Genomic DNA, 19,419 nt, shown 5'->3' with positions numbered 1-19,419 from the left:
AAAATGCCAATGAGTGAATGCTATGGTATGTGCCTTTGTTCAAATGTAATCTGTGTACAACTATGCATGCGGAAATATCTAACGCATGATCGCAATTCGATCTTATTCTTCACAGCAGTTTTCCAGTGGTATGTCTGGAAAACTGCGTCTCTCTCTACAGAGGGAATTGTCATTGGTAAATGAGCTATTCTATGTATGTTAAACTACATATTTAATTTTGCGTGTTTTATGGGTCAACACAGAAGAGCTAAATTCCCAATTTACCAGTTGCAAATAATGAGCTGTACTGCTCGACGTTCTAATTCACTCTGTGATATCACCAGAAAAGACATGATATGTAACACAGAGGAAGTCACTAGACAGATAGAGATTTACAGCACTACACCAAAGTTATCATAAAACCTAGACTCAGTTATTAACAGTTAAAAGTAACAATTTCTCTATACATGTAAAGTATAAAGTGAAATAAATGTAATGAAGTGTGGGGAGGATACAGAGAGCATAACTTTGAAGTCATGCAAATCACTTAATAATCACATATTTATTTAGGCGTAACTTCCTACCATACATATACTGTGTCGTGATAGAGTATAAACAAGTGCTGATTTGATCCCATAACATGATACTCAATTTATCGACCCTAAAAGAATTAAAGGGTGAGCTGGCCTTGATCGGATTTTAACTTGTGATCTACAGATAACTGCAGCTGTCAGTCCGCTGCAAGCATTTGACACACACACTGGGCCATCTTATAAAGTACAGAGTTTAATAAAAACCAATCACATTTTGAAGGGAAGTCACAGGGCAGGGAGGTAAATTAAAGTTTATCAACCGACACATGATCTTTTGTTATATAGTACAAACTCTGAATTCAAGCTCTTGCAGGTGCTCCAAAATAAGTAGTTATGGACAATAAGTCACAGTAAGATGAAACGGGTTGCCTAGGATCTAACAATTTGCACGTGAGGACTGAAAGGAGTTAAACACCCTACATCTCAAGCAATATGGTATGAAATGATACAATAAAGTCGAAGTAGCTCTCCCACAAATAAACCTCAGCATCTGTGGTGCTACACTTCAGTAAACATCTTGAACAGGTGAGAGAAGACACAGCCTTCTGAAAGGAATAAAAATGGGGGATCGGATTGCCACCACTATCAAGTGACATGTTGGTAAACCAAACGACTTTCATTTAGATTTCTCAGGTGGCATGCAGGCGTTTTTAGGTCGGGCCTAGCGCAGCGCGCATGCGCTGCACTAGGAAAACAACCTCTTGGAATCACTCTGGACTTTTCACATGTTTTTTTGTGTGCATTTTTTCTATTGGGCTTTGCGTGCGTCTTTCTAAAAAGACAGCACCCAATTGGGCAAAGGCGGGTGCATGTCCCACCTTTCCCAGGAAATGTATCCACCCACGGCCTATGGCTTGCGGTTACGAGCAGGGGCACCATCTGTTCGGGGTCATGTCACCATCTGTTTTTTAATTAATGTGTTCGCCACGCTGCTGTGCTCACTCACCCCAGCTTCTCTCTCGCACCATTCTTTTTAACCAACCCTCCCTTCACATGCCACATGCACACACACAGCCCTGCCATTGCTCTATTTGCTTTTTTAAAAAAAAAAATTATTTTGAGCGATTCAGTGAGTACACAATAAATTGTTCACAATTCATAATATACAAAAAAGAGACAAAGATCAGAAAAAGTACAAAAAGAGGACCAAAATACAGAAATACATGATTTAGCAAAAATATAACAAAATAGAAATCACTAACTTACATTACTGTACCCAATTTCTTATCGGCTCCCATATTAAGGTACCCAGTTTTTTCTTTGCCCTGCCTTTCAATTTATACAAAGCAGATTCCATATTATATATTGAGATAACCTTAGCCCTCCAATTAGCAAATGACGGAGGCTCAGGATCAAGCCACTGAGACGTTATACATAACCTCAATACCGACATACATATAAACTTAAGGGCTTTGTGGGATACCGGTTGCCTCCCCAAGTCTGTACCAAATTCTATTCCGAACAAGACCAAGGATGCTGTTACCGACATAGGTATACCCAAAGACCCTGACATAAAACATTCAATATCTAACAAAAGTTGATGAAGTGCAGGGCAAGAAAAAAACATATGCATCGAATCTGCCCCAAAGAGACCACATCTGGAACACTTAGTCCCCCTTCCCGCCTTCCACTTTGCGATCTTTGCTGGCGTGTAGTATAAATTAAACATGGCCATATAAGATTGACTTCTTAAACTACCAGAAAGCAAAATAGAACTGGCGGTTCTCATAATCAACTGAAGGTCCAGATTAGTTAATGACAATTTCTCCTCCCATACTGCTTCGTGTCTACAAAGATCGTCAGATTCTATTAAAATAAATTCCCTATATATTTGACCTATTTTGCATTTCCCTTTTAACAGGTCCAACATTCGAATCTGTAGGACCTGACATCTCCCCCTCGCAATTGCGGCCTGCAAGAAGCTTCTAAGTTGCAGATATTTAAAAAAGTCAGACTTTCCAACCCCAAATTTCTCTTGTAATGTTAGAAAAGGGACAATATCGCCCTGCTCTTGTAGGTCCCCAATTACTCTAATACCATACTGTGACCACCTCCACATAACCGAATCATGGAATACGTCAGATGATAGAGCAAACGAGTCTAAAGGTGTGTACCACGTAATACAAGGAATAGATAGTTGCTTCCTAAGCCTCTTCCAGACTGCATATGCTGTCTGGATAATTTTAAACCGAGTATTTTTATAGTAACTTGGCTCCAGGATTTTTAGGAGTAACCCTCTCGCTGATTCTCCCAAACACCACTCATAAATAGATGGGGAAAAAGCAGGGTCCAAAACCGCAATCTTCCCACAAACCAAAACACCCATAAATTGGAGTAACGTAGCACAGTAATATAAATAAAAGTTTGGAAGAGCCAGACCTCCCCGCTCTACCGGCAGATATAGCCATTTCATCGCCCTTCTAGAGCGGCGATAACCCCAAAGAAACCGTGAGCACATTCGCTCTATTCTCTTAAATATAAGATTGGGGAACATGATTGGGATGGCCCGAAACAAATATAGGAACTTCGGGAAAATCAACATTTTTAAGACATTACCCCTTCCATATAGAGACAGATGCAGCCGATTTAATCGCTCCAGAGTCTTATTTGATGATACAATCAATGGTTCAGCATTGATCCTTGGAATATCTTGAATTTTAGGAAAGATAATCACACCTAAATACATTGCCTCTGTGACTACCTCCACCTCTAATGGTAGTCCAACCTCCGTATGCAACACCTGCGTTTTATCCAAATTTAATTTGTAGCCAGATACTATACCAAAATTGTTAGTGATAGCCACAATTCTCTTCATAGCCTTGTTCATATCCATAGATAGTACCGCAAGATCATCGGCATACGCCAGCACTTTCACTGAGTATGTATGCGCCATTACCGGGCAAATTTCCATATCGGCCTCTAACCTAATGATGAGGGGGTCTATAAATAAGGCAAAAAGAATTGGAGAGCAGGGGCACCCCTGCCGAGTGCCTCTGCTGACCATAAACCTCTGTGACTCTTCTCCCCCCAGCAGCACTATTGCGCTCGGGATGAGATACATTGACTGTATTGCCCGTATAAAGCCATTAGGAAATGACTTCCATCTCATCACTGCCCATAAAAACTCCCAGGAGACCCTGTCGAATGCCTTTTCGGAATCCAACAGGGCCGCCCCTACGGGAGCCCCCGTTGCCTGAGCACAATCAAATACGGAGATGAGTCGCCTAACGTGATCCGTAGTCCCCCTCCCGGCTATAAACCTGTGTTGTTGTAATGAGACTAGAGGGGTAATAATTCCCGCCAATCTCCTTGCCAAGCATTTCGAGTATATTTTGTTATCAGCGTTTATAAGAGAGATTGGCCGATACGAGGAGAGCTCACAGGGATCCTTTCCCTTCTCCCTAAAAACTATTATAACTGTTTCCGACCAGGAGGCCGGAGGGGCCCCATTGAACGCAGCTTGAAAAACTAAGGTCAATAGCCCCTCTAGAGACTTCCTGAACTTGATGTAAAACTCTAGAGGGATCGAATCCGAGCCCATCGCCTTCCCTAAGGCTAGCGACAGCATAGCGGATTCGATCTCTACCCAGGTAATCCCTTCCGATAATGCATCTTTATCCGGCTCCTCTAATCTCGAACAGCCTATTTCCTCTAGATACCGCTCAGCTCCTGCAACCGGTTCTGCCGTATATAATTTTTCATAGTACTTTTTAAAAGAATCATGGATCAGGGAGGGGGTCTCTAACAGATTCCCATCCATATCTTTAATCTTGACTATCCTAGAATAAGCCTCTTTTTGGCGTAACCTTTTGGCGAGAACACTCCCGACCTTTTCTCCATACTCATAGAGCTCGTTTCTATATACTTGATACTTGGCGGCTGCTACATCTGCATAACCTTGGTATATCTCTCTCGCACCATTCTTTTTAACCAACCCTCCCTTCACATGCCACATGCACACACACAGCCCTGCCATTGCTCTATTTGCAATGAGAAACTTGTGTATTCGCTGTCATGCTAGGCCCATTGCTGTTGACTTGTAGAAGGAAGAAGGCAGCAGAATCGTGTTTTGACAGTGGCGGCCGAGGCAGAGGTAGCGAAGCCTCTGCTTACACACACGGCTTCTGATTTTCTCTACTGTGCTCACTTTCTGATTTGGTACTGGCATTATATAATGCAATCTTAACTTTAGGGCAAGCACCCTAATAATCTTATGTTTGACCTCACAACAGCAGGTTCGAACCCCAGCGCGTCTGCTCAGCCTTTCATCCTACTAGAGGCAGACGGACTAATTAACATTCATTTGGTTGGCAATAAACATCTGTTACTCTGCACTAAGATGCAGCATACTCCAGCCCCGCCTTCACTTGCACACTGGGATAACTCACTTTCACCTCCTTTCAATTTGCTCCTGATTTTCTCTACTGTGCTCGCTTTCGGATTTGGTACTGGCATTATATAATGCAATATTAACTTTAAGGCAAGCACCCTATTAATCTTATGTTTGACCTCACAACCGCAGGTTTGAACTCCAGCCTGTCTGCTCAGCCTTTCATCCTACTAGAGACCACAGACAGACTAATTAACATTCATTTGGTTGGCAATAAACATCTGTTACTCTGCACCAAGATGCAGCATACTCCAGCCCTGCCTTCACTTGCACACTGGGATTGCTCACTTTCGCCTCCTTTCAATTCGGCTCCTGATTTTCTATACTGTGCTTGCTTTCTGATTTGGTGCTGAATTGGTACTGGCATTATATAATAGGAGCCAGCAGCGGCGGCGCGCAGGCTGCCATCTGTTTTGGGTCAGGTTTCATTTCCAGACCTTGACGCCTTCATTACCTCCACAAGAGTGTGCTTTCATTTTCTCTAAAACACGAAGGAAACTAAATAAATTACGGTGACATCTTACTTTTCAGCTGAATCGTCAGCACCATCTAATGAGCAGGCCTTGGCCAACAAGCCTACCCTGGAAGGCAGCAAGCAGCTGCTACAGTAGTTAAAGCTCCTTAACCCCTTCAGTGCCCGCCCCTTTCCCCGCCCAGTGCCGGCCGTTGCATTAGCGGGCGGGGTCTATGACGGGCTGGACTCGTCATGGGCACAGCGCCACCGCGGCCCATGACGAGTCCAGCTCGTCATGGGCACTGAAGGGGTTAAAGACCACTCATGTCTTGGGGAGGAAGGGAACGATCCTCATGGGGTTTCAGTAAATAGCTACATTGTGATGCTTAACCATTTGTTGACCGGATGATCATGCTTCTGGTTAAACAAAACAGAAGAACGTTAGCAATCAGCATCTTCCCTAACTGCTGTGGCGAAAAATCAAACATCTACAGCAGGTAGGCACAGCGTAACTCTAGAGTACATCTTTTCGCTCCCCCACCTCAGATATCTGCAAGCACTTCTCCTTTCATTCCTTTTTTTTGCATTATGTAGCGCGAATGAAGGTATCAACGCACTTTACATAAGTACTAGTTCCATTACAGAAATCTGCCCTGTGGGTGATAACGTGCTGCATGGCTAAACACTTATAAGGTCCCAAAGGCAAGACCTATTGGCTGTGCCAATGCTTGTTTGAGGTTGGGTTTGAAGCTAATGCAAGCTATGTAAGTCCTTTCCAAACATGACGGCACTCACACTGGACGCATTTAGCCATCAGAACATTTATTTGGAATGGGCCCTGGCAACAGAGATCATTTTGGGGGTCTTATTCCATACCTTCCTATTCTAAAATAGGCCGGTGTTGAATTATAAAGCTATAAGAATACACTAACTGGCACATGCATCAAGGAAGGCTTTTGCAATTCCTTAATTGCGATTATTAAGGAATCGCAATTAAGGAATCGCAAAAGCCTATGCATGTAGGAATCGCTATAAAAATAGCGATTCCTAAACATTCCTTAATTGCGACTTTCAAATTCCGAGTCACAATTAAGGAATGCCTTCCTATTCATTCCTATGGGCCTAAAGGCCCATAGGAATGAATGGGAGAATGCATGCGCAATTTGCGAGTACCAGTAGGTACTCGCAAATTGCTCATGCAATTTCAAGGGTGCAAGGGTGTCAAAATGACACCCTATTGCACCCCTGAAATTGCGATGTGCACCCATGTTGCACACACACATGCCCCAAGGGCATATGTGTGTGTAACCTAAAACTTAAAAAAATTCATTTTAGTAAATTTTTCAAAGTTTTTGCAAATTACAGACAAGTTTGATTTGTCTGTAATTTGCGGTCTCAAATAGCGAAATCGCTTTTTGAAAGTGCTTCTAGCATTCCATTTAAGGAATCGCAAATTGCGATTCCTTAAATGCAATCGCAATTTAGGAATTCACAAATAATTGCGAATTCTTAAATTGCGCATAGGAAACACTTTTATGCATCTCCAAAGGCTAATTTGCTGTCGCAAACGGCCGATTTTTGCGAATCGCACCGTTTGCGATCACAAAAACCTTTGATGCATGTGCCCCTAAGTTTTCAGACTGTATCTGTGTTTCTACCTGCCAGCCATGTCTTGGAATCACTCTTGATTTCTCTCTATGGCAACATTTAAGAGTTAAGCATACAAAAGGAATAACTCGGTTATTCAATGGGAGTGAAATAGTAAATTCAAACAAGTGAATGAGCTAAAAAATAAATCTGACAAAAGCACATAATAGGACATTAACGAAATTGGTCAAGTGATATTGCAAGCACCACTGGATAGAATTTAGTTTAGGGTTTTAGTCAAGGAGCTGGGAGAATTGACATCTAAATCTGGCTTTACACCGTTACGTTAGTAATAAACACGGGTTAAAAAATATCGCACAGTATTTTGGCTTGAATACCTTAGAGTTCAAATTTAAGACTAGGAGTCCCAGTACCCTCATATAATTCTAATTCCTGCTACCACACAGATTGGAATTATGAGTTGTGGGTTTTTTATCGCACCTGACAAATACTGGGTGTGGTAAAATCAGCAGGCCTGGATACATTTCGGCAGGTGAGGCCTATCGAAATTTATTGGGGAGGGGGGGGGGGGGGGGGGATATGACCAGGACATGCAGAGTGTGTGCGCTAAACCAGCACAATTCCAATCGTGTGCCCCAATTGAACAAATACAAAAACTGTAATATGTGATACTTATGGCACGATAAATTAGAACACCAGTGACAGACGTTATGTCGTGCGAAAACGATCTCGCTTGTCACTTGGGGTCTACCATTCTGGCTGGTGGATTTAGAACATGTTTGGTATTCACCGCCCAGAAGTCTATTTACACCACTATTCCATTTTCCAACCGCATTTATAAACTCAACTGGTCGTGCAGTATGTGCCGCCTGCGCTAAAACGATTGGCTTTGTAATTGGATGACAGTCAGCGTGCGTAATGTAGTCAGCCAATTACCGAGCTGCTCCCTAAGTGATCGTTACACGTGACATACGCTGAGCCGTTCTGGGCCAACATAGCGTCAAAATAGAGAGCAGTGACGTATATTGTGCGCTAGTGCAGCCAATTAGGAACAGCGGTGCAGCAGGCATAGAGAACTGGATGTACTGTCCTGAGGTCCGAACAGGCTGGACAGACAGCAGGAACGGCGAATGACCGATATAAGGTAACTTTCCCAGAGCCTTAGTGCAATGATGAGAGGGGCGCTGAGTTTGATATTTTAGTCGCTGTCCAGTTTACAAACAACGGGATGACTGAAGGCTGAACTGCGTTGCCAGACTTGACCCTTGACGTATACATCATAGCTGATGTCAACGGCGAGGGTTTGCCTTGCTGAGTAATTTTTATCCTTCTCTAAAAATCTGTTGCTCTTTGTAGCTCCCCAATCCTGGCAAATTGAGATTCCGTCATACCGTTTCTGTCGCAGCTGCTAAATGTGTCTGTGTTATGGGTGGCATTTACAACCAGTCCAAAGGTAACTGCAGGTCGCATAGCGCAGCTTCCAGTGGCCTAAAAAGCCAGGACTGGTGGAGATGTCAGGCTTGGCATGAGACCACCTGGCTGCTGAGCACTTCCCCTCCACCATCTCCGCAGTTTTCCAGTAGTCCAAGTTCCACAATCCTTTCAGTTGGAACTTCAAGTGCACCCTATAAACGCGTAGAAGTCTGTGTAAAATCACACACGCGTACACTTTTGTGCATGCCTTAGTTATGAGTTCGTTTAAATCTCGCTACTGGCTTCAAGTACTGTTGCAGTTCTGTTACGAAAACAGATCTATTCTTTCTCTTACAAAGACCTGCAGATGTGTTACATTGTGCCTTAGGTAAAGTGGCACTGTTCATATTCACGCAAAGCCATACATGCTAAATCCTCTGTGTTACCCATTAAGCCATTAACCTTTTTATACGACACAATGCTATGATTTGGCGGACTTGGCCTTTTGTGTTTTAAAATTGCAAGAAATGGCTAAAACGTACATAAAAGGACTGAAGCAGTGGCTTTTAATACCGTACACGACTTAGGGAGATTTGGCAGCTGTGTGCAACTGCTTTATATTTTGGCTCTCCATCAAATCCTTTTTATTTTTATTGATACTTCGTATAAAACCAAATGAAATATGTTTAAAAAAAGTTTATTAATACTTTAAATCTGTGACATACATAGAAAAGCATCACATTTCTTGGCATACTATCATCATGTAATATGTCAAAGTATAACTAACATAAACGTAACAATTACATGCGAGAGGGACAATGCCCTGTTACAGATTCTACAATCTTCTACATTTCTATGTATCTGCAGGCCTATTGACAATTCAGCTCTAAGTATGGTATATATATATATATATATATATATATATATATATATATTATCTACTGGCGGTCGCCAGTAGATAGTTATAGTTAGGACCGTGTTTCCATAGGAAATCTGAAAATTCTATTTTGAATAACTTTGGCGCCGGTTGACGAATCCTCGCGAAATTTTCAAAACTAATGGGGCGCTCCGCTCAGCTCCTACCCTGAAAGTCTCGGGGTGATTCGTCAAGCGGGGGCTGAGAAAAAAGGGGGGTCCCAAAACGCGTTTTCTCCATGCATTTTACCATAGGACCTTTAGTCGAAGGTACAGCCCGAACGGCTGAACAGAATTACTTGAAATTTGGCAAAGAGGTAGTCCTCAGGTCAGGCATGTGCCTTTTGCATATATGGTGTCAATCTGTTCAGTAGTTCCTGAGAAAATTAAAAGTACATAAATATCTATAAGCGCGCACGGTGCGCGCACCCTAACATGCACGAGCGCAATTCTGGTTGGTGGTTACATGTCAGTAAACATTCGAATCGGTCGAAATCAGGAAGTGTCGGCTGCCATTTTGTGTGTTTGGTGTGTGACAGTGAAAAAAAAAGGTGGAGAACGTGAAAAGGGGGCAGGGTAGAGAGTTCCTGACCCCGTAGCCTTTGTCAGGGGGTCCCTGAAGGACCCCGAAGGGTGAAAAAAACATTTTATTTCTTTTTCAAAAATTCGTGGGGTGCGCGCACCATGCACGCACGGTGAGAAACCTTAAAAAAAAAAAAAAATTTAAACGAGCCATTCCATATTACAGGATACAGTCAATCTATAACTATATACATAGGTAGTTTATTGTAAAATAAATATATTAAAAATATATAATAATACATACATAACTTAGCATTTAAAAAACCTTACAAATTCACTTAAAAAACCATAGGTTTCACACACGTTATAATTAGGAATTAGCATTTAAAAAACCTTGCAAATTCACTTAAAAAACCATAGGTTTCACACATGTTATAGTTAGCTGGACATTTCACTCGTAAAAAACCAATGAAATTCCCCCGTTATAGTTAGTTCAGATAACTATAACTCGCGTGACCGCCACTCTATCACAAGGATGATGTCATCAGTGATGTCATGAGTGATGCCACTGACCATGTCATGAGTGATGTAATATGTGATGTCATGAGCAGTGGATTGCGGGCGCCCGAGTTATAGTTATCTGAACTAACTATAACGGGGGAATTTCATTGGTTTTTTACGAGTGTAATGTCCAGCTAACTATAACACGTGTGAAACCTGTGGTTTTTTAAGTGAATATATATATATATAGGGCATCCTTCTTAGTTCACATAGTGTATGGCGTGTGGCCAGCATCATTCTCATTTCAACCTTCAACATCTCATAGTCTGGTTCATTTAGGGGTCATATTTGGAGTCTTGTCTTGTATGGGCTAATTAGCGACTCTAATCCAGGAAGTCGTGTCAGATGGGGGTGTGGAGGCTTCCTTGCGTCTGAGGAAATCTAGTAGTGGAGCCCATGTGTCTTTTGTCCTGGAAGCAAGGGGCATCAGTTCCCAGAAATTAAAAGGGGTTTCCTGACAATACGAGACATCCTTTAACCGTTACCAGGAGTCAATGGATGGGCCCTGCCTCCTTCCCCCATTTCTTTGCTAGCTTTCGCTTAGCCATTAATAGCAGTATTGTGGTTAGGCGTCGATTTAGCTTGGGGGATTTCTTTGACAAATCCTATTATCCCCACTAGTGGTGAGCAGTCTATATTCACCTCTGCAACATCCCTCTCTGTCCTGATCACTTTCCCTCAGTACTCTGCTATTGATGGGCAATCCCACGCCATATGCAGAAAAGTGGCATCTGTTGCTCTACATTTCCAGTATATGCTGTTCGCCCGTAGTCCCATTTTCAGGAACTGCATTGAAGTTCTATATAGTTGGTGTAGGAACTTGAAGTGGATTCATCTTGATCTGCAATTAGGCGATAGTAATTCCTGCTGGTCACAGCAGTACAGCCACTGCTCCATTGTAACCGGAGGTTCAAGATCGGTGTTCCAGATCGTCCGCGCACGTGGCTGCGCCCCTGGGTGCTTTTGTTGTGTAGTGTTGTAAAGGCGAGTAACTAATTTCCGCGGGGATGATTCTGTCAGCAGGTGCTCCATAGGTGCCAGAGTAGGTGGCGAGGTCAGGAAAGTGTCATGCAATTTCTTACAGTTGGGTTTGAGCTGATAGTATAACAAGGTGTCTGACAAGCTTGGGGGGGCCGCCTTCTGCTTTTGCGGGCGGGGCTATAAACCCATCTTCTGTGTTGAGATCTTCAATTCGAGTGACATGGAGATTGCTTGCACGCTTATGTGCGTCCCTACTCTTCAGCATAGAGAGGTTTGGGTGCAGTTTCAATGGAATGGAGGGGGGCATATAAAACAGACAGTCCCGCTCTTTTCTGCAACCCATCCCATGCCCATCTTAAGGTTTCCACTGTATCTATTTATTTTTTGGGACATTTGTATTTTTGGTACAAGGCTACAGTCAGCGGAATTTGGGCAGGGTTATCAAGTTCTATAGCTACATGTGGCTGGTATGGGGTTGGATCTAGTCAGTAATGCAGAAATTGGGCTTGCGCACAATATGCATATAGTTGAAAATCTGGTTCCCCCATCCCTCCCAGTCGTAGTGGCAATGTTAGAATTTCCCAGGCAATTCTGGGTTTGCCAGCCCAGACCAAAGTTATCATGTTTGCTCTAAGATTTTTTTAAAATGCTGATGTTAATAGTTTGAGCAGGTTTATGAATAGATACAGTAGGTTGGACAGCACCACCATCTTTGCAATGTCTAGTCGTCCTGCCACTGAAATAGGCTATTTAGTCCAAATTGGTATTTTATCTTCTAGTCACATCATTGCACAACCATAGTTAGCCTCCCATAGCTCTTTCATATTCCTACTTATCCACACTGCCATATATCTGACAGGTCCCTCTGCCCACTGTAGTGGGAGGTCCAGTGCAAACGGTAGTGTTGAGTCTGTAAGTGACATTATTATGGACTTGGACCAGTTTATCTGGATACCGGAGAGCTGGCCAAACTTAAACAGTTTCTGTATCATGGGGTTTAGGTTCTCCAATGGGTTGGTGATATAAAGCGTGACATCATCTGCATACAGGGATGCCACCAGACCGCTAGTCGTGAACCCCAGTCCCCTATGTGCATGATGTTGCTTCTTCCTCGGGGCCAACAGCTCCACCGCTATGGCAAACAGCAGGGGCGACAATGGGCACCACTGACGTGTGAGATCTCAAATGGTTCAGGCACTGTATTATTAAATCTGATCCAAGCTGTGGGCCTCGTGTATAGCAGTTGTATCTGTTGTATAAATTGTGCGCTGAGGCAAATGCAAACCAGTAGAGCTAACAAGTATGGCCATTCTAGAGTTTCGAATGCCTTAGTGGCATCCAGTAATGCAGCGATTGCGGAAGCTTGTGAGTGTAGGTAATATAATATTGCAAACATTGTCCTCAAATTGTGAGAGGTGCATCTGCCCGGTATGAAACTGGATTGATGTGGAGGTATCATATGGGATAGAAGCGTCTTCAGACGAGAGGCTGGTAGTTTAGCATATATTTTATAGTCCACATTGCTCAGGGACAGCGGGTAAGATAAATTGCAATTATTCTCTGGTTGGCCAGGCTTTAGTATAGTGGTTATTAATGCCACGCGCATGGACAGTGGAAGGATACCACTCTCATATGCCACTTGATATAATTTAAGTAGATATGGCGCCAGGATCTGGGCATATGTCTTATAAAAGGAGAATGGTTTCAACAGAATCCCATTCAGTATTGGCAGCTTAATAATAGGCAGTGATGGTGACCTGGCGAAAGTAAAGGTGGATCCCTGGCAACAGGCGAGCCCAAGAATACGGCTCGATAAACATGATAAGCCACAGAGCACTCTAAATCAGGCCTGCCATGGAACAGGAGCTGAGCATTACTTTGCGTGAAAAGGAGTGTGTGGGAAGACAGCAGGCCATCACAAAATGTTAGACAAGTAAATGCAAGTAGCAGGGTGGCCAGTGACAGTCTTGCAGGCAAAAGGGCACCAAAAGCTATTATGCACACAAACAGGCGCGCAACACCCATTGGACTCAAAGGGCTTCAGCCCCCCCCCCCCCATCGTGTGTGGCAGCCCGGCTGAGACAGTTTCCCGGCACACACACAGCCGCACCCGAGCACGTCACAGGCCTTTAAAAGACCATTTGCATGATAATGAGGCCTTGCTGTTGTTTCACCCCTTCTAAGAGCCCCTGCAGCTCCACTCTGCCTATTGCTTAAAGATTCAGCCCCCCCCAGACATTTTTTCTTAGCCCCCCCCCCTGAAATTTGTTTCTAGTTGCGCCTCTGCACACAAATCATTTTAAAGGATGTCTTGCAGCCCCTCACATTGGTTCGCAACTGTCCCTGACTGACAGTGAAATCAAAGGCATGTACGCTTTAGTATGACAGGCGCCCCCCGCGCCTAGAGGAGGGGCGTCCTTAGTAGCGCCACGGGACTGGACCTTCTCCAGGGACGAAAAGGGGGCTGGATGAGGTGATGTCTGGAAGGATATTTAAGTCCGCGCCCCGCGATCTTCAGCCTCTTTGTCCCCTTGGACCTCCGGCAAGCTGCAGGGGCACTTCGTCGAGGAGAGAGGTTTTCCGGTCGGCGGTTCGCGGAGTGCGGCGAGGGAGGTTTGAGGGGGCCTAGGCGTAGCGTTTAGTATCAGGTCTATTTTACGGTTGATTTCTGCGCTCAACATAGTAAATATTGAGGTCGCTGCAAGGCGGTATGCTCCTACTGCTCCCAGACCCTGTGAGTGGTGCCGATGTGGGGAAACCGTTCAAGAACTCGCGTGTGAAAGAGAGACAGTAGTTGGACTGTCTTGGCGTCGCGTGCCGTTTTTTATTATTTAATACATTATGGATTTGGGTTTTCCAGTTAATTAACACGTTATTTGAATGATTTTGATTTAATTCTCCGCAGAAGTGTTTATGTTTCAGGGACAAATACGATCCAAAAGGAACAGGCTTGGAGATTAGAGTTGACATGTTTTACAATACAAGCAACATACAGGTAGTTCGTATTCCAAAAATGTAAGGTATTAGGAATGTAAAATAATCTGGAATGGGTGCTCTTATTTATAGTGTGTATGAATTTATGAGCAAGATAAGGGCTAAATAATTCTAGCAGTACTAGTCGGCTGATACACACACTATAACAATTTTTTACTGAATGACTGGTTCAGTCGCTCGGTATATACGGTGTGCAGCAATCTTGGCCCTTGCACTGCCATGGTTTTTGATCAATTCCTTTGCGTTGTATTTAGCGCCCAGAGGTCCCTTTAGGGGTAAAAGCGTTCGGTGCAAATACACGTTATGCTATGTCTATGAATTAAGTGACATTTATGGAAAGTAATCATTTTTTTTAAACATGAAACACTTGATAATACTCCCATGCCCTGAAGACTTTGCTGCACATTTACACATAACCATATATAAGTGAGGGTTTTGTAGAGCACAAATCCTGCATTGAATTACCTCCGTGTACTTTCAGACTGCATAGTTAAGGGAAATGATACACACTGAACTAACGCGATAGGCCATAGATCACACATGGAAGGTAGTCCGATTTGAGTACAGGGTTACATACTATGATTTAAAGGTATGCTTTTCTGTTTCGAATGTCTCCTCAGACACTGGGGATCGAACACAGTAACAGAACATGCCTGTCTGAAAATAACAGAACATGCCTGCCTGAAATCATGTATGGCAGGGCGGCTGCGACCTAGTAGTGTCCTCATTCCGATTGGGATGGTGGTTAACGTTTTCCCAACTTCTGGGTGCAGCCCCGAAGCAAAACATTGCTTTGGTTAGATGTTTATGGTATTCTCGTCAGCGGTATGGCCAGGTGGTGTGCTTCACTTGTCGGGGTGATTCGCTTTTCGAAAGGTTGAAACAAGGATTTTTGTCCATCACAAGCCGCTATCGTCTTGTTAGGAAATTTGTATGCAATAGGGGGGGCGTTCTTTATACTGCTTTGTGAGACATGTTGCTGGTGATCTACACCAATCGTGACGGCTACTTATAGCTCGATAATATGTAATTCGCCATGGCCTTTGCTCGCAGCCGGACGTTGGCTGACCAGCCGGGCATGCGAAAAGAATAGGTCATTGGGTAAAATAACGCACTTATCAAGCCTGGCGTTGGCTTACCAGCCGGTTATGCGTGGAAGAATAGGTCTGTGGGTAATATGACGCGCTTATTGGGAAGCTCCTCATTCTCTTCACTTCTATGTTCTATGTTATATATGTCCACTTTATATTTACACCACATGGTATAATTCACACCACCTGCGAGATCTAAAGATAGCGGGGAGAATGCTCAGTTTTTCAAGGAGTATAGCGCTTCAAGGCAGTGCCGTAGGTTTGGCGCCAGCGTACGCCGGTTGAGAGGAAGGACATGCAAGGACGACATAGCATGAGGGGTAATCTTGCTGGGGATCCGCAACTGTCAAGGCTCATGACAGTCAATAGGGGTTTCTCCTTTTAGGAATTTAATGTCCCACTAGGGAGAGGATGTGGAATAACGGCCCGAGTAGCAGACTTAATTCTAGGGGTCATGGTTAGCAGCCTCGAACCCCGATCTAGGTCAATTAGTATTTCATCTATCCAACGTTGAATGAACCTCGGCCGAATTAGTCGAGTAATAAATCTAGACGTGCGTACGAAACTGATAACTAGTGTAAAGCACCGTCACAAAGAAGGCTGGCAGTTATTATCCAACTGCTGCTCGAATGGAACTTTGACAACCGTCACTCTGCACTGTTAATGGTCAAGAGAAGAAGGTAGGCCGTAGCTCCGCAGTTGCCCACGCGGGCAGTTAAGGGCTCAAGTCTCACCCGACCCACCTATTACACACCGACCCTGGGTAGACACCGGAAACTCTACTGGGGGGATCGAGGTGGCAGGGACCCTCTGCAATGTAGATTTAAAAACCAGGCAGTGCTGTTAAGGTAAAGGCAGCACATACTTACTTCCGGGTTTAATGTTACTAAGCAACGATGAAACCAGCTATTGGTCTCGGTCACTTTCAGTAAGTTGGTCCCAATACTCCCGTCAGTGGCAACAATTAAGTTTCCTGGGGGTAACACGGCCCAGTTAAAAATGGCAAGCCATAATGGTTTCACACAGAGCCAGGCGCTCTACCCATACTTCCATTCTGAACACAGTTCAAAACTTTTGCCTTCTTCCAGTTATTCATTAGACGTCCTGGTCAGTTCAGCACAAGGGACATAAATGTTGTACCGCTGACATAATCACATGGCTGGTGTGATAGCACAGGGGAAACCAGTCTTGGCCTGGATGGAGAATTTCTCATTATGTGCTCAGGGTGCTGCTAATAAGTCAGAAAACAGTTAAAATGTTGTCTTCTTTCAATTACCCTTGAGCCGTTAGTGCGGGGGGGACCAATTCTGGCAGGGAGGTAGTTTCTCATTATGTTCACGGTGATGCTAATAAGTAAAGAGGAGACGGTGCAAAATCATTTCCAAAGCATTTGTTGCAGGAGGACCCCTTCCAAACACAAGTTTACAATCACCAGTTTTGTGCCCATATGGAACAGTATTTATTCCTTTCACATAGGGGTTTTTTACGGGGGACAAAATAACCGTCAGGGTATTAGTCTGTTTGGGGGCTGAGCGGTGAGTATTGTTGCGTGGGTTACCGGGTCTGGATAGCTACCAGGCAAATATTAAATCATCCAGCCTCTGCTTCCCTCGACCAAGGGCAACGCCATCTTCACATAGTGTTGGCCATGCGGGGGTGGGAGGATTAATAAGCTTAAGAGACACATAGCAGAGGCTGCGGTAACTGGAGGCTCCCTGGTAAAGGTGGTGATGGAGTACAATTTACGAAATTCACCTCGGGTACAGGGTAATTATGCGGCATGTGTTATATTATCATGGTAAAACCAGCCATGTATACCCCTGTGGCGTCCTATAACCACAGGTCTTAACAGTAAGGGGCAAAGCAAAAGCAGCCTTTTATACCCCTGTGGCGGCCTATAACCACAGGTCTTAACAGTTAGGGGTAAAAGCAACACCTCTCACAGAGGGAGCAGCCTTTGTAAGTGGGCAGAGCAATAGCTCAGAGGGAGGTAGTGCAGGGGTCCAGGCCAGTAAAAGACCTGCACAAGAGGGTCTTTTGAAGGACACAAAATATGTAGCATAGCTGAGTGGTTTCTAAGTACAAGGAGGTGCCTGGTTGGTAAGTTGACTATGGCTGATGTCAGCAGTTAAGGGTATTGGGCGGCAGTTCTTTGGGATTGGAGCTGCTGGGAGATGGGTCACAACACAGGCATCCACTCACGCTGTGTGTCATGGGGATTCCCAGAAGTACTGGTGAAGTTGCCTATGGCTGTCATCAGCCGGGACTTAGCTTCTTGGGCATCTGGCGGGCGACAGAAGGGACTGAACTGCTGGTGGTCCCAGACGTCACCTGGCTGGTGACAGAGAAGTCGGACCTGCTGGTGGTTCCGGACCTCCTGGACATACCGAAGAGGCTCGGGAGAGGATATTTAGGGTTGCGCTAAAGTTTCAGGCACCCTGGTGGGCAGAATTGCTATTGGAGGTCCTAGGGGACTAGTTTCCTGGGGGAGGGAGGAGGATGTCAAGTGAAAACGGGAGATAGTGTAATGGAGCCTTCCCAACTCGGTGGGCATTAAGAGAGGCTTCTGGACAATGTGCCAGTTCCTGAGGGCAGTTGCCAAGACATATTGATATAAAGCATTCTTGGGCCCGGTAAATTATCACAAAGCTGTAAGAGGGTGCGTTAATACGCCACCGCTCAATGACCAATGGTCTGAAGGGAACTTTCTATATGTGGTCGGTAGCAATAACGCAGGCAATATAAGTTCTGGTTAAGGCCGTGGACAAGTTGGTGAAGAAAGTGATACAGGCGATCAGTAAGGGAAAGGCAGCGGGTCCAACACTTCCTCCTCTGCCCCAGTAGCCCAGGGGAGTCTAATTGGGTTGCGCTAGCATCCAAGCACCCTTGCGGGCAGAAATTTAATGGAGGGCCTGGGGTAGTAGTCCCCTTTTTGGATACAGGTAGTGGAAATACAACTGGTCATGGGTTCCTGGCAGGGGGACATGGATTAATTCAGGGAAAATAGGAGATAGTGTAAACTAGGGCCTTCACAACTCAATGGCCACTGAGAGGGGGCAGGTAATTTATCACAGGACTGCCCAGATAATAAAATGGAGCAGTGGCATCAGGATAGAGGGCATATGTTGGTAGAAGGGCAGTAGCTCATTGTACAAACAATACTAGGGGCCATTGGGGAGCACAGTTAGCGCCGGGGGGAGGGCGAGCGCGCCAGGGAGCTTCTCGCCCGGTGGCGGTTCAGCAACTGGATGCCCCCCAGGAGGGGGTAGGAGCCACGTGTGCAGAGGGTAGGCGGAAGGGGGGACTGACCTGCTGTTGGTCCTGGACTCTTCTGCCCTAACCCACAACGTATGGACTGAGGTGAACCTTGGGGAGGCTGCCTGAGTGCAGGTACCCCGGGGGGCATGCCAGTGTGCCATGTGGGGCCCTGGTTTTCAAGTAGTGTAACTGTTCGCTGTAGCACGTTCGGGCCTGCTGGCACAATGTGCACAGCAGAGTGGGGGCTTGGTAGGCCGAGACGGCCAAGTTCAAGTATATTGCTAAGCTCAAGAGTTCAAATGTAATGAAGTGCATATCTTCTTTACTGCCTTTGACAGGTCAAGGCCACTTAAGTGTACGGCCAAGCTCAAGTTCAAGTGTAATGTCGTGCCTAATTGCCTTGCAGCCTTCGTCATGTTAATGCCGCTAAAGAGTGATGCTTTAATACCTTTATATCCAAAGGGATACTGTTACTCTCGTGTTGGTCACTGGTGAATTACCTGTTTCGATAATAAAAAAGGCTACGCCATGAACAACACGCTCTGATTCTGAGAGTTCTTGGGCAATTGGGAGGAGTGAATGTCACGTTGTGCGTGTACTAAGGGGCAGGTCGCGAAATCCGCTCAGGCGGCACATGAATTCTAATAAATAGCAAGCAGT

The 19,419-nt window shown here is 44.7% G+C and overlaps 2 protein-coding genes across 4 annotated transcripts in view; one reads left to right on the top strand and one right to left on the bottom strand.

The window, feature by feature from the left end:
* The window catches only part of LOC146798182 (uncharacterized), a 179,516-nt gene that overhangs the window by 105,519 nt on the left and 54,578 nt on the right, over positions 1–19,419 (bottom strand). The gene's annotated exons all lie outside the window — the stretch shown is intronic.
* Positions 8,033–19,419, top strand: part of CTSW (cathepsin W) — a 1,394,816-nt gene continuing 1,383,429 nt past the window's right edge. The window contains exon 1 of one of the 3 annotated variants that reach the window (XM_085625452.1): positions 8,033–8,168. Coding sequence is in view for 1 of the 3 variants with exons in the window: in XM_085625449.1 (XP_085481575.1) it covers positions 8,155–8,168 (14 nt within the window). In the remaining 2 variants the exon portion in view is untranslated. The remainder of the gene's footprint in view (positions 8,169–19,419) is intronic. The other 2 variants (XM_085625450.1, XM_085625449.1) reach the window with 2 other exon arrangements.

The sequence above is a fragment of the Triturus cristatus genome, chromosome 9 (genome assembly GCF_964204655.1).
Source record: "Triturus cristatus chromosome 9, aTriCri1.1, whole genome shotgun sequence".
Classification (NCBI taxonomy): domain Eukaryota; kingdom Metazoa; phylum Chordata; class Amphibia; order Caudata; family Salamandridae; genus Triturus; species Triturus cristatus.
Note: the sequence above shows the minus strand (reverse complement) of the source record. Positions and strands in the feature narration are given on the sequence as shown.